The 15986-nt window shown below is 41.3% G+C and overlaps 1 protein-coding gene across 4 annotated transcripts in view; it reads right to left on the bottom strand.

The window, feature by feature from the left end:
- Adcy8 (adenylate cyclase 8) overlaps positions 1 to 15986 on the bottom strand; it is a 231096-nt gene that overhangs the window by 75780 nt on the left and 139330 nt on the right. For 3 of the 4 annotated variants that reach the window (XM_047525869.1, XM_047525870.1, XM_047525872.1), the window contains one exon: positions 7425 to 7622. The exons of the other annotated variant lie outside the window; for it this stretch is intronic. In XM_047525869.1, coding sequence (XP_047381825.1) covers positions 7425 to 7622 — 198 coding nt within the window. The remainder of the gene's footprint in view (positions 1 to 7424; positions 7623 to 15986) is intronic. 4 annotated transcript variants of the gene reach the window in all.

Below are 15986 nucleotides of genomic sequence, written 5' to 3'. Positions count from 1 at the left end.
ATAGCTATAGTAATAGAGTTACCCCTGTTCCAGTTTATATTTATCAAGGTTCTGGGTGCTGCCAAGAACGTGTGATGAATTGTATATGTGTGTGTGCGTGTATGTGTATGCATGTGTGTATGCATTTGTGTATGTATGTTGGGGGTGAATAGAGGACAAATGAAATAATCATGACTTGGCTTTTGCTTTTTTAAATTCCAACAAGGTATTGGTCACACCCTGGTCATGTGATGAACCCCCTCATCCTGGTGCACCCAACTGCCCACATTGTCAATGCGTTCCAAAGTGTATGGGGACAAAGCACATGAAAGCTATAGGATTTTACAAGGTGCACTGGAAATAGTCTGGGCCTAGGAGAAACAATGAATTTGATTGTAATTACAGCTCTGTTGCGTTCTACAAATTTTGGTCTTGGAAAAGCTGCTCAAACTCACAAAAGCTCCCTTGCCTATCAAGTAAAACTAATACCTACATAAAAAGATGTTGTAGCATATTAAATGAGGGAACAAATACAAAATATTCATGATAGGGCTGAGGGGTAGTAATGATGGACAAGTGTCAGTTTCCTTGTAACACTGCTGTCTCAGTTGCAATTTGCTACAGCCTCTGAGACACTTACTAAGTATTAACTGTGTCTCAGCATAGCCACCTGTGGATGGTCATCAGGATGCCCATCATTAGGATGGAAAGTTCAGATCCCAAACAGCAGCGGAAGTTCCCAGGAGTAGAGGCCATGGCTTTCTGTTTTCTTCCAGCCCTTGGTACAAGATGCCGACTGGGCTGTGCACAAATTGAGCACCAACTGAGCAGACACATGGAGCATGCCAGATGGGTAGTGGGACTATTCTTGAGGGACATGAGGAAACTCTTATGTGAAATGATATCAAAATCCTTTGCTGCCTTCTCTTTCTAGGACAAAGGCAGAGCCTTTGGGAATGATCCATATCAAGTGCTGTTAGAGAGAGAGGCCATCTTTCTCAACAGAAAATGGTGATAATAGAGAACCTGGACTAACCAAATCACTTAGAGAAAGGACAAACAAAAGATGCTTACACACCTAAAAACATCCCACGGACTAAGGTGGTCATTGCTTCTATTCCAATGATTTGGAGGGGTTGATGGGAATGCCTCTCCCAACATGTGACAAATCTGTAATTTATCAGATTTATAAAGGTTGGACCCTGGCACCCTGGGATATAAGACACATTAAAATCGCCCCCTTCTGCCATTTTCCATGAATTGGTTCCTTAAAAAAGCTCTAGGGAAATATGAGATATATTTTAAGTGAGGGTTTAACCTCACTCAGGTTTGGCTTAATAGTATCAGAAAGACAAGGGAAAAGTAAGGCCATTGCATTCACTCTAACATCTACCATATGAATGAATATGTCATCTAATTTTCACACCAACCTGTAGGGGCAGATGATGACCAACATCTCAATGAGATCAAGCCCCTTGTCCTGCAGCTCCAGCCAGAAAGGGCAGGAATTGGGTTCAAGTCATGTCAACTCAGCAATCTAGTTCATATTCTTTCTTTTGTCTTATTGAAGACAAAATATTTGTGAGTTAGATGAGGATTTTGTATGTGTGCAGGGATGTCCATTTGAGTGGTAAGATATTTAGTTATTAGTATATACTGATGATCAGTAAATTAAATAACAGTCCTTTATGCTCACTTTCATTTCCAAGTGGGATTTGAACCAAGTTCTGTTTGTTCCTGGGGCTACTCTGAGCCTTACAGAAACATCCCCTATAGACCTATTGAAGGCCATTTTGGCTCAAGTGTGGACTAGGGAACCTTCAGATGTGAATTAATTTCTGAATAAGAAGGGTAAGTGACCATTCCAGTGTCCATGATCAGACAAGAATAAAGAAATCTGGCCAACAATTCAGAGGAACAATCCTGAGAGTCTTTCTCAAAGTGCAGACCGCCCCCTGCAAAATCAGAATCTTGGGGTGGGAAGGTATATGCTCTTCAAACAAGATCCCCAGGTGGTTCTCAAGTTTGAAAACTATTAGCTAAGGAAAAAGAGGGTTTTGTTGCACAAATTTATCACAAAGACAAAAGGAGGCCTTTTCTTGAAGGAAAATATTTCAAAATCAAGCTGAAAGGTATTGAAAGAAGGAGGAAAATCTAATCTTTATTGATAGGGGTGAATTTTAACACTTATGCCATAAGATTCCCACTTCAAAGGCATAAATACCTAATCATGTTTGAGATATATATATATATATATATATATATTAATATATGCTGACTTTTGTTTAAGATAGGAGGTTGTCTCATTCTAAGGTGGTGGTATTGTTTTGGGGACACTAAACTTAGTGAGCTTATTCCACATTAGTTGTTGGTAAGTTGTCCTGAGTCTCAAAAGATGTTAGATAGGTTTACTGTAGCTCAGAAACATCCTTAAGTAATTGCAATTAATTGACTTCTTTATCCTAAGTCTCACTCGGAGTCTAGTCCTAGAAGAGAAATGAAGAGGCTGAGAAACACTACCTTTTTGTAAGTGCTCTGAAAATGGAAGAGCCCAAGATAAATGATCTCATGAAGGGTTAAGTTCCTTACCAGATAAGGAAGTTCCATAAGCAAAGGTAAGTACCACAGGAAAAGATGGGCAATTCAGACAAATGTGCAACTCACTAAAGGAGAAATGTAAAGACTGAAATTTATGCAGAAAGAAGTTCAACCTCAATCACAATTTAAAAAATCCAAATCAAAATGATAAGTAGATGCTTTTTGCCTTTTATTCAATTGACGATTCTTAAAAATTCAGGCATAACTCTTTAGGGCAATTTTAGAATGCATATCAAGTACTGAAAACATACGTACTCCTTTTAGTCTCTTCAGGATTTTATTCTAAGAAAATAAGCATGGATGTGTGATTTCACTATAACCATGGCTGTAGGAACATAGTTTGTAATTTATAATAGTAAAAAAACTGAAAAAAGCAAAAAAAATGCAATGGAATAGTATTCAATTAATAAAATTATCTGGTAGTTAAATAATAAAATAATTATGTGGGAAAAGAATTAAGAAAAGAATGCCAAATGCTATGCTACAAAGTACTGAGTACACATGGTTAATTTTTATAGAAAGGTGCATAGACAACTATACAGATGCACACTCATGTAAGATGAACATGACAGCTGCCCAAATGCTAGCAGTGGTTATCCTGGATTAAAAGATAAAAAGAGATTTCATTTTCTTCTTTTTGCCTTATGTGCTTGGTAGAAACTTTTGTAAGTGAAAATGCACCCTTTTAACAGAAAAAATATGGTTGTTAACATTTGACAAACATACTGTTTTCTACATCTAATCACTCTAGTTTCAATATTTGCTTGCCCCTGAGATCTGTAAGCCTGCTTGGGAAATATACATCCTCACTAAAGAAAGGCAGAGACTTTGTCTGTGAAATTTGGGATGGACGAAGGGTGCTTTGGTGAGTGGATTAACCCTTTTATCCCATCCAGGAGTCTGCCAGAAAGTCCTCATGAAGTTACTGGGAAGTGAACCTGGCCAGGTCAAAGGCATGGATCCCATGATTTGCCACTTGACATCTATCCTGGGTGAGTTTTTTTTTAATTTAAAAATTCTTCTTATTATTTTTGAAGTAGGGATTGAACCCAGAGATGCTTTACACTGAGCTACATGTCCAGCCAATTTTATTTTTTATTTTGAGACAGGGTTTTGCTATATTGCTGCGGCTGGTCTTGAACTTGCTATCCCCCTGCCTCAGTCTCCCAAGTAGCTGAGATTACAGGCATGCACCACTGTTTTCAGCCCTGGGTGAATTTGGAAGGAAAATGAGATGCTACTAATTATGGCATTGGGAAAGTAAGGGTAAACCCTGATGGTTCCAGGCATAGCAGCAATATAGGCTCACCATGGTCATAAGAAATCATAGATTGGCAGTGGTTGCTGGAAGATGTGAAGAGCTGTCCAATGTTCTGATTTCACAGTTGAGGAAACTAGAGAAAGGACAATGTAAAATATATTGTCCAGACTTGGTTAAACCATGAGCATCATGGGCATGCTTTTCTGAAGCTGAACCTAAATATAGTTTCTGGGTGTGGGGAGGGGGCATGAGGAGTGAGCCTCCTCCAATCCTGCAACAGAGTATGAGCAGAGTTTTGGTCTTCTGAAACTCACTGAAAAGATCAAAATCAACCTGTGTCTTTTAACTGTTTGCAAGAAATATCCGGAGACCAGCCACATGAAGTGAGGCACTCTCCTTCCATCTTAACCTATGTCTTTGTTCATTTTCTTACAAAACTCCCACTCATGTGACACTGTTGGTCCACGACTGAGCAACGTCTGATGCTATTTCTCTACATTTCAGCAGAGTTTTGAGTTCTCTAATTCACTCATAAAGGTATAGGTGCAAACAAGTTCCCTTATGCATGGATCTTCCGATCATTCAAGCAGAATGAAGACTTTCCTTCCCACAAAAACTGCAAGAGTACAATCATTTCCATTTTCCTTTTTAGAAAATATGCTTTTAGGGTCCAAACTTGTTCCCAAGAACCAGAGTAGGGAAGTGGGAAGAAAAGATGTTTTGGAGTCATAAATTCTGTATGCACATTGATAATTAAAATGTGATACTTTGGATAAAATACACAGTTAAACATCTTCCTCAGTGGAATCTTAAAACCTTGCTTCTGCTGGCCACCAGGTGGCAATATCAGCTGGTACCACTTTCAATTGGATTCTCTGTCTGAGGCTTTTTTTAGACGGCATTCAGAGCGTGAACTTGGGCAGCAAACCTATGCAGATGCCGTTGGAGTTTAAATCTCGGCGAGCTCTTTCTCTTCATCTAATCAGCACTGGGATGTACACACGTGGGTTCTCGCTGCACTGTCTCCTGGGTGGTTTTTTTTTTCCTGTTCATGGTTACCCTGAGGGTGTAAGCCCAGTTGAATGTGTGTGTGTGTGTGTGTGTGTGTGTGTGTGTGTGTGTGTGCGCGCGCGCGCGCGCGCGAGTGCATGCTCATGTTTTCTCTTAGCCTCCTCATGTTGTGTGATTTCTCTGAGTGCTGCAAAGAAAATGGAGCATCTGTCAGCTGATGGCACCTTGGAGTCAGTAACTGGATTTTGGTCTCCATGACCTCTGCTAACTTGAAGACTCAGTTCTCTCTTTCTAAGTGTCACAGTAATGATCCTCTGAGGGTGCACTAAGCCGATATACACAGTCCCACAAAGAGCCTACACAGTGGTCCTAGTCTCTGATTCTTGAATCTCTGGGTGGAGAATCTTGCCTTTGCTAAAGCTTTAGGACCTTTCTATTTAACCTCTCCCTCAGCCCCTTCTCTCTCAATCCTTCCAAAGTTTCAAAAGAAAGAAGATAGAGAATATTGTATTTCCCCATTCAAGAGCCAGGGAGGACTAGTCCTGGGGGCTGCAGGGAAGGCAGTGAAAGGGACAGGAGTACTGACTCTGCTGTGAGAGTGGACTCAGCTTCTAGTACCCTACTGACAGTTTGACTTTAGGTAGGTGTTGTAGTTACTGCTGTCTGTCTCCTTTCATCAAGTGTAAGGTAAGGCTCATAATAGTATCTACTGTATTCTGTTCTTTTCATCAATTTGTGCAAATAACTTAGAAAGAGTGCCTTGCAGTTGGTATATACTCAATAGATATTATTTGTTCTGTGTTCTCTGCTCAGCAGTAACCTAGTCCATAGAAAGAGTCTCACAGCAAGTCAATAAGGACAGTCTCTGTGACACAAGGGGAGTGAATGTTTTCTGATGCGCCCATGCCCTTGCCATGGGGAACCTATGCAGCACAGAGCACATGCCAGGAGGTATATGGTTGGACCATCACTGGACAGATCCCATGACTGTTCAGGCTGCTGCTCCCTGACTCTCCTGAAGATCCTTCCCATCACAGGATCAACCCCAAATACACTGTGACTCCTGCAGGTCCATTCTTTGTCCAGCATCAGGCAGCTGCAGATGAGATGAGGACGCTATTAAATAAAAGACACTAAAACCTATAGTCTGCAGTAATTAGTTATTAGTGATGTAAATACATCCTTAGCAAGAATGAAAAAAATTGTTTTGTGTAGCTTTCTTTGGACACAAGTGTCTATATGGTTAATTGAGAAGATTCTTTGTAAAACCACCCTGCTCATTGTTCTAGTTCCTTCAATGTATTAATCAGGAGAGAAAATGCATTTAGTTTGGATCTTGACCCTTAATTAATTATATTATGAATAAGAAAAGCACACCTGCTATTTTGGGGGGGGGCATGGAGAGAGGCAAAATGTTTCTTCTCCTTCTGTTTGGTTAGTAATAGACACAATGTATTTTGAATTGGGAATTGTAGGCAAAGGTGTTAATTTTGTAGTTTGCAATCTGTAGGTTGTTATCAGAGAAACTCACTGGGAAGACTGAATGTGCAGAGAAGTGTGAATTCCCCAAACCCAGGGAAGCAGAATCTCGAAGGCAGCTGAGCAAACTCACAAAAGAATTGCTCACTGGAGCTTTACGGAGTGTTGGATCAAACTCCCAAAATTTGCTTGCAAACTCCCTGCTGTTCTTGCCGGAGGCTCCTGCAGATGCCAAACACCTCCTGTGCTCAGTCAGGGAAGGTCTGTCAGATTTCATCAGTGCAAAGGCACAGCCCAGTTCAGCAACGCAGCACCCTGTCTTCCCATCCTCCTTAAGAGTTCAGAGCTGAGGTGGGGGACAGCATGGGAAAAGCCAACAACATGGTGATGGCTGCCATATTTGAACACTTCACCTCATCAAGGCATTGACCTGGAGTCTTTTATAATGACATGAGAGGGAAGCGAATTCATTATCCTTGTTGGAATTTCATGCTCAGAGAGGTTACTTCACTTATCAAAAGTCACATAGCAAGGAAGTGGCAAAGGTGGAATTCAACCCTGAAGATGTGGAATCTTCAACCTCTCTTTCTACTAGACCTAGATCAGGGGAGTTTTTAGTCAGTAGATAACTAGAAAAATTGGATGGCATATGTCTACAGTTGAGAAAGCTGGTGTATATCACTGATACTGACATGAGGTTACGGGGAGTCCTCATATATTCTGTAACCAGGGTTGCAACCAATGTGTGTTCCCCTAAAAGCAAAGGCAAATGGCTATCAATGCCACTTGGCTTAATCATCCCAAAGGGATGAAACTGTTTTGATGCTTACTGAATTAAGGACTCTTGGTAGTTTCAGCCATCTTGGGCTTAAGGACAAAGCTGGGCCCTTTTATTTGACCAGCATCTCCTTTCAGGGCCTTCAGGCTACTTGTCATTTTCAAAGAGAATAAAAGACAATACCAAACCAAATCAAACCAAACCGAACAACAGAGAAACACAGAAACCAAAACCACAGCCCGGGTGCTCTTTCTAGTCCCATGAACATTTACAACAATTTACTTCAGAAAAAGAGCCACTGCGGACACTCAGTTCTACCTTGTGCTCCAGGCTGGAGTCTTTAAACATCAGTGAGAATGGCTTGATATGCTCTCTTCTCAACTTATCGCCACTCCGCAAGTCGATGGTATGTTCTATTCTCTTGTTAATTTCCTCAGGCCCAGACTGGACATGCAAAGCTTGTGCAAGATGGTTTGGAAGCAGATTTATTGAATTTCTTGTTAGGGCAGCCAGAGTCTAGGGGGGAAGCACATGCAAACACAATAAACCTGCTAGTCCCCTTTGGATCAAAAAGAAATGCAACGTTTTTAGATCATGTCGCATTGCAAACAGTAATAGCATTCCATGCAGTTGTATTCAGTGAAACCTACAAAATTTGATCAGTTAGCATTTGATTCAGAGAAACACAACCCGGAAAAATTCCACATCGAGAGGGACACTTCCCTTTCCTCTATGTAGGTGCACTGAATTCTTGTGTTTCAGGCATTTGGAGAGTCGTTGCCTTAGAAATGTTAATCATGACCCTTTCTCTCACCAGGCACATCCCTGGTATAAGAGAAAGAGAACAACAACAACCGAAAATCAAAAACAACCAGACCAACAAAAACCCCGAACAGAAGGTAAAACATCTGCACACCCCACAAAATTGACCATTTCCCACCAAATAGATTCCACATTTTCATGTGGACTTTCATCTCATGGTTGTGGAGAGACTTGAGGGGTCTCTTGGCTTGCATTTTCTTTTAAAGCATTCATACATTGAGACTCAAACGTGCCAGGATCTGCTCCTTACACTTGATAAATATTATTAAGTTTTTATGCTTTACAAATATGTCTCAGTCCAGCACAGATCATGATATATCTATATATTCATATAGATATATGTGTATAATTTCCTTTAGGCAAAAAAAATGCAAGCGGTTCTAGTCTTCCACCATGTCACAGGGTCACGCAACTCGAGGGAGGAAGGGTGCAGCCACCGAGGTTGGTGACTGCTATGCTTAGGTGGCTGCAGCACCGGCATTGGCTCATGAGGACACACCAGGCTTGCCTGGTGGGCCTTGTCTCAGGGGATTCGGCAGGCCCATGATAAAAATCACCCAACTGTCTCCAGCCAAGTGCAGTTCTCACTCCAGCTCCACCTTGAGGCAGATTCTTGAACAAAAAATGGACCTGAAGGAATCTAGGGACAGAGAAGCCCTCCAGTTCCCTCACGAGATTTCCTGGAGGGCCGTAGAAGGCGCACTCCTCTGTAGAGCGAGGAAGTGAAAGCCCCCTGTGTCACCCACCATTGCGCTGCTCTGCCAGCCCCCCAGCTTGGCTGTTTAGGACGCAGGTTAGGCTGAGATGAGATGGCCGCTGGGGCGACGGGGGACCCTGGAGATCCTCTGGCTTGAACTCCTCTTGCCTAGAGCCTCGGGGAGACTCGCTCAAGAGGCTTCAGCTCATTTGCAGCTAAGTGAGGCCCTCTGACCCCAGGCCAAAGCTGCGTCAGGAGTTTGACGTCTTTGAGGTCATTCAGCCTATGGGACAAGGATTTTCCTATGGTATGGTAAGGCCCTTCCTTTTAACCTTCGTGGGGATAAGCAATGTGATCTAAATTTGAGGTCTCTGGAGAATTCTACAGCCAGGCCTCAGCATGAGTGGATTTTTACTGAAACCCTCTTCTCCGGCCCCAGAATAAAGGATGGAGTTGAATGTGCCAACATGAGAAAGCAAAATATATGCCCTTAGGGCACTGAAACAGTTGATTTCAGCTCTAAGCACCAAGGAGACCACTGCGGAGAAAAAGATAGATGCAAGGGGGAGGTATGGCAGGCTGAGAGGCAAGGAGAGGGCCGAGTGCGGAGAAGGAAGCAGGGACCAGTGTTGCAGAAAATCGAACAGCCGGATCCACGCAGGGCCAGAGGGTTTGAGCCCCTGGGAGTAAATGCGATTATGCAGCATCCCAGAAAGCAGAGGAGGGTGGACTGGCGGTCATTCAGTGGATGCCACATTGGTTCCTTGGGCAGTGATTCCATCCACACAGCTTGGGAAATGAGGCGACTTAGTTTTCTACCTGACAGGAGGTGGAAAGGCTGTCCTTGCCTGGGCATGTTACTGGCTCCGGGATGCTAGGATGCTTCCTGGAAGTGCTTAGAGCTGGCATCTCACAGCACGAGATGAAATATCTCCCTAATTCATAGTTAGGCCTCTCCATCGCCTGCAGTAATTTTATTTTTGGTACAGTTTCCCTTCTTTGAATTAAATTGGGCTTATCCACCCTACCAGTCCCTCATGTCTTCAGTGGCTCTAAGGCAATTTCACAGAGCAGAGGGGTTTCATAAAATATTTTTGTGATCATTTTATTTAAATTACAGCAGCAGCAGCAATGGCCACCACTGCGGTTCTCTAATAGGGCCAGTATTTCAAGAAAGGAAGAATGATACAATCTCAGAATAAATGACAATCTTTCACATTGAATATATTTAATTGAATGAATAATTCCCATCTTTGCTCTTATTTTTGTCCTACTGATGTGAACTGCTGAACATGTCATCATCGGGGGCTGACGCGGGTCTATAAAGGACATCTGTAAACTAGGATTAGATGTTGCTTCCTGGTTGCCTGGGCTTTATGACAGCTGTCCATTCAGAGAAGTATCCCGCTGCCCTGACCCCTTTTACAGGACAAAGACCAAAGAAATCTCCTTCTTTTGAGCACCCCTACTCTTCAGCGTTCCTCCTGGCTCGTCACACGGTTGCTTCAAATGAGCATGAATTTGGAATTATCCCTCTTACCTTTATCGCTCCCACCAGGTTATAGTTACTAGCTGGGGATGAGGCCCTTTCATCAAAATGTCAGTGATGTTGTGGTGGAGAACTCTCTTCTTGTCCAAGGAGTTAATTTTATTTCTCATAATAACTAGTATTTTTTAAATATATATGGGGGATTGAGCCCAGAGGTGTTTAACCACTGAGCCACACCCCAGTCCTTTTTATTTTTATTATTATTATTATTATTATTATTTTTATTTTTATTTTGAGACAGGATTTCTCTAAGTTGCATAGGGCTTTGCTACATTGCTGAAGCTAGCTTTGAACTTGCAAATAATTAGTGTTTTATGAAGGTAGTCAGTTCTCAATGATGTTCTTTTCTAATCATTTGCTCTGTTAATTTCATGTGACAATTATATATGCTGTTTGGCCAGCAATCTCTCCAGCGCCCACCTCACACATTCAGGACACATATGCTAACAGGAAATAGCAGCATCAACTCAAGAAGGCAAGCAAACTGAAATCAGAAGGGGTGTCATGAAGTCATGTGCTTTCATTTAACTCCGAATGCACATGCAAAGGGCACATGATTTGGGGGTGACTATGGTTTGATCTTCTATGTGATAGCTCACTCTTCATGAGTAAAGACTAAGGTTTGGTCATGTGTTCACCTTAGTGAAATAAAACTGCCAACATCAGAAATTCATATGCTGATCTCTTTCCAGTGATTCATTTGTAGGAATCATTGAGGAAATATATGATGTGTCTTAAATCTGCCTACTTAGAAAGCACTGGAGAGAGCTATTTTTAATAGAGTAGAGCTTTCTCTCTTTAAGGCTTGCAGTACCAGTGTAAGCCATATTGAGATTAGGTCAAAAAAGCAGGTTAAACTTTCAAATATGATTCCAGTTTCAAATTGACTCCAAATCATTGAGGCAGTTCATTCACAAAAACAATTGGCTAGAGAATAAGAAAAACAGGTGGATGAAATAAAAGGAAATGAAAAACTGCCATGAGAACATTGACTATGTCATATGGGTATATATGTAAAAAATTGAATATGTTTTCAAATGTATTTTCAATGTATAAATATGTTATATTTATACATGATAATAAATGCATATTCATTTATTTATTTTGATATATTTAGGAGATCAGATTGTAGTAGAATATTATAAAAATTTGTGTTTATACTTATAAATAAATGTTATAAATAATGTACTTTACTGGTGCTTTTGATATTTGGGAGGTCAGGATAGGGTAGCACAAATATCAGTTTTGGGAGGTGACCTCTCGTGACAGAGTGTCTCTACAGAAAAGGTTTTGCAGTTAGTCCATCCTATCCAAGAGCCATCTCTCCTCAGATACTTCAGAAGTCACTTCCTCCTTCACAGGTGCTTAAGACAAATCAAAGCCCAATTCCTTCTGAAGCCAAATTTTTAGGGAGGGTCTTGCCTGAGAGTCTGGAGTTCTAGTGAAATTATGATCAGAAGGTCTGGGTGGTCCTTTGTGAACTGTGTTTGAATGGGCTGGGAAGGCACGGGTCCTCCGAAGCTCATCACCTGGTTTAGGACACGAAATCTTTTCTCCAGGGTTTGTCTTTTATCTCTGCACCCACTGAAGCCTTCCTTTTCCTATAGACCCTATCACTTCATGGATGCCATAAATTTTGATGTTCATTTATCGGTTTGTCATAGCAAATAAATTCTTCCCTCTAAGATTTCAGGTTAAAAGTATTTTGACTGGACACATCCAGTTGTACTGTGTCAAAACTATCTTCGTTCTTATGGATCCTCATCTTTCAGTCCCACCCTCAACAGCTTCCTGGTAGGTACTGTGACTTGGTTTATGGTTTTAGTGCTAGAGGTATCTATTTCATTACTGGATCCTCCTAATCCACCCTTTCCTTGAGACAGGGATTTTCTCTTGATGTTTTGCATCTGTGCCTGGCCAGTGTCTAATATGTTGTAGCCATCCAAAAAAACAGGACTTTTTTTTTTGAATGAACAAAATTTCATAACCTTTTTGGGAATCTCAGAGTACTCTAAGTTATGCAGAAATGAGACTTTGAAACTGCATTGTCCAAAAATTTGACCTCAATACCTCTTTTTCTTGAACTGATTCTTATGTTCTATGGAATGCCATTCAGGAAGCAGTGGCCCAAAGCTCTTGATTTCCTTTTTTCAGAACTATCACTCCATGGACCAGTTTGTGACCTCTGAATGAGATCTCATTATCTCCTCCAGGTGGACCTAAGTTTTCTTCAAATGGCTTCAACTTCCCCAATGGCTGCACAAGTAACATGTTTCTACATACCATAAAATGCTTTCTAGCTTGTCCAGGTCCAGTGTGAACTACTGCATGGACTATCAGACCCAGTGCTGAGATATCCAACCCTGTACTGGAAATTAGGCAACCCCACAACCTTCATTATTAATCGATTACCCAGTTCATTGTAGTTCACACATCCGAATCTGCAGCATCCAGGCATTTAAAGTTGCTTTAAAGTCAATTCAGACATCACTTCCTTCAGGAAGCCTCTGAGCCTGCACTGGTCCTTAGCACAATAATTACTGTGACTGCTGTAATTGCCTACTTAAGTGTTTGTTTCTCTCTACTGATCTTCCTGAGGCCGGATGCCATGCCTTATCTATGACAGAGTTTCTAGCACCTGGAATGTTTGGTAGGCTCTTAGGAGGGGTGTATAGAATGAGCAGATGAATGGACAGAGGAAAGATTGTCTCTAAGGAAATCGCCTCTAGGGCAAGTGTTTCTGTCCCCACTCCCCAACAAAAGTCCCTTTAACTTTTCCTGTTCTTTCCCAAGTAAACTCTAAATATAGAAAGATTCTGTTTATTAAACTACATTAAATAAAAAAGTAATTTTCTTCTACTACTCAATCAAATGCTGAGGATTTGATCTGCATGGGGTAAAGGCAGAAAGGCCACATTTGATGATCCTGCCAAGAGCAAGAGTCTCTAAAGGCAGATCTGTGATGTCAGAGTGGTTTCATTCTGAGTTGTGGAATCCAGAGACTGCCTCCCCTATTATTAAGGCACCATTGCTAAGCACTGGAGATCACACACTGGGAAGTGATAACTTTGAGCCTTTTCTGGGAACCAAATCCTTGACTACCTTCAACTTGAGCATTTTCATGGGCCAGCTTGCAGGAGAGTATTAAAATCACTAGTGAAAGGGATTAATCTTTATTCTTTTCTTTTCTTTTTTTAAAGCATCCCTATGCGGTGGACATGGCAACCTTAAAATTTAGCCATAAGTAGTTGTGATTGAGACCTCACACCCACCCGGTGCACCAGCTTGTTGCTAATTTGTGAAGAACCTACAGAGGATGGCAGTTCTGCCAAGCTCAGGGCGTGGCTGTGGGGCTTCCTGCTCTTATGCCGAGAGGAACTATTCTTCCCCAAAGACGGCTGGTTTCCAGGTCCAGACTGGAGACTGCCCTCAGAAGTAGAAGGGCCAATGACTTTAAGGGTTCCTGGGCCACCCTTCCAACACCCAGGTCAAGGGCTCCAGGGCCCTCTGTAGCACCATTTCAAACTAATAATTGTTGGAAAGGCAGAGAGCTTACTTCTCAGTCCTTCTGGAACTTTCCGGGTCTGAGAGGAGGAGCACTAAGCCTGAAAAGCACCTATCCATGCACATTGGAGCCATTCCCCCATACTGTTTGTTAAAATCCCAATCCAACCTTCAGAAAAGAAGGCTCCTATCTGAAAAAGAAGTTATTTTGTGTTCTCTTTTTGACAAATTATACTCATGCATAATTATGGGGTACACTGTGATGTTATGCCATGTGCATATGGTGGAATAATTGAATCAAGCTAATTTACATACTCATCATCCTAAATAATTATTATTTATTCTTTTTAAGAAGCTCACTTCTTTGGAAAGTTTCAAGGTGATCTAGTCTACAATGCATTGCTTTCAGGGCCTCACAAAAAATGCTTGTTGTGTCTGAAAAAGGCACAATTATTTTTTCCTCAAATCTGAGGACAGGAAGCAGAGATGTGAGATGTGTCTTTTTCTCTTAAGCAGATGCAGAGTGGTATCTGAATAAACATGGTCGTGGGTGACTCTTGCGAAAATACCGTCATGGATCTTCTAGAACCTGAATGTAACACTTCTTACATTCTGTGGGAATGGAGGTGGTAGCAAATTGGACCTTTCCTCATGAGCAAGATATGTTAGTTAAGATCATTGCAATTTTCCTGTCTATATGAAGAGGAAATGAAATATCACTTCCAAATGGTCTGTTTGATCACTTCTTTAGATTGGAATCCAACTTACTTTTTCTTTCCTTGCTGGATATTTATGATGTGATCCATCTTCTACACAAAGCAAAGGAATGTCTACTGGGATGTTATTGTGAGAGGGAGTCTGTGGGAGTCTTCCTAGGGAAGAGGTTTAAGTAATCTTCATAATAGTCTCATTGATTCTGCTCCAGGAATCGAAGCAACAAGGTCAGAATGTCTCCTGTGTTTGCTGAAATAATAGTCCAGACATTTCTAAAAAGGCTGCTGGAGGATGCAGCACCCCTCTGTGACCTGGTTTCCAACCCCCAAACATAAGTGAACCATGTAAGATCAGGGCAAAGCCACAGAGACCATCAGTACTAACCACTTTTAGGCAAAACTCATTTTCAAATATTGTCTGGATTAAAAGATCTGCCAAATCCTCTGATTGTCTTTAGTCACCTTGTGTCCTGAAATGTCTTCATGATGAAGAGAACAAAACAGTGAGGGTAAGGTACACCTATTTCTGGCTGATCCACAGAGGAATTTATTAGTCTGCTCCTCAATTGACCTCCGCAAACCTCACCATCACATTTCAACCAGTATTAACAAGCTGGATAATGAAGGCAGTTCATTGATTTTGGGGTGTAGGTCCAGGATTATTTAAGCACCATCCAGACTCTTTTCCTGGTGTGCTTTGCTTGGCATTCAGTGCCTTACCCCTGATTTTATTTTATCCTACTGCTGGGTCATTGGATGTGAGGTGAGCAGGTGGACAGCTTGACTGAACTTCCAAGGCTCAGCCATGACTCCAAGTGAATGCATGGAGCTCTCAGGATGGGAAAGCTCAGAGCCCAGAGAAGGAATCTGCAGCATCCTGGCTTTTGTTCCCAGCCCTGGTTTAAAGATCCCAACCAGGTTAACTAGAGACAAATGATTCCTAACACAAATTCTGTCCTAACTGAGAAGCTTGCCTGGCTCAGTTCAACTGGTCTGCCTGTTCACTAATCCTGGATTCCTGACTGTGATATTTATTATTTTTTGAATTCCTCAGAAAGAAGACTCTAATCTTTGTTGGGGAAAGGTGATCGTATTTGAATCATTTTGTACGTGAGTCATTTTGATCAAAACAACTTGTTAAACTTCTACAGAATTGACTGAAATAGGACTTGGCACATCTATTGAGACTTGACTACTTTAAAACTGTGTGATTGGAAGAAAATTGTCAACTGAAGTTTTACTTTTAAAATATTGCATCCATAGTAATGTGTGGAAGAGATCTGCAGACCCTGCTGACTTAGGGGTGATGTTAGTGCAGGATAGGTAAGATCTAGGAAGAGGGGCTGGATTTCTGCTGTACACACGACTTGTGAGTTGGGGAGAAAGAAGCCAGAACATTTTAATGGTATGTTTATAGGGACAAAGAATAGGTGTGAATCAAAGTACCCCTAGTACCAAAAAAAAAAAAAAAAAAAAAAAAAAAAAACGAAACAAAACATGTATAAGGACCTAAATTATTCAATTTTCTTGTGAATATCAAAATGTAGGATTTTTTTCTATTTCTTTTTTTAGAAATGTCAACAGCATAGGAGGAA

The sequence above is a fragment of the Sciurus carolinensis genome, chromosome 1 (assembly GCF_902686445.1).
Source record: "Sciurus carolinensis chromosome 1, mSciCar1.2, whole genome shotgun sequence".
Lineage (NCBI taxonomy): Eukaryota > Metazoa > Chordata > Mammalia > Rodentia > Sciuridae > Sciurus > Sciurus carolinensis.
The sequence above is the reverse complement of the archived record's forward strand: the minus strand, read 5'-3'. Positions and strand labels throughout refer to the sequence as shown.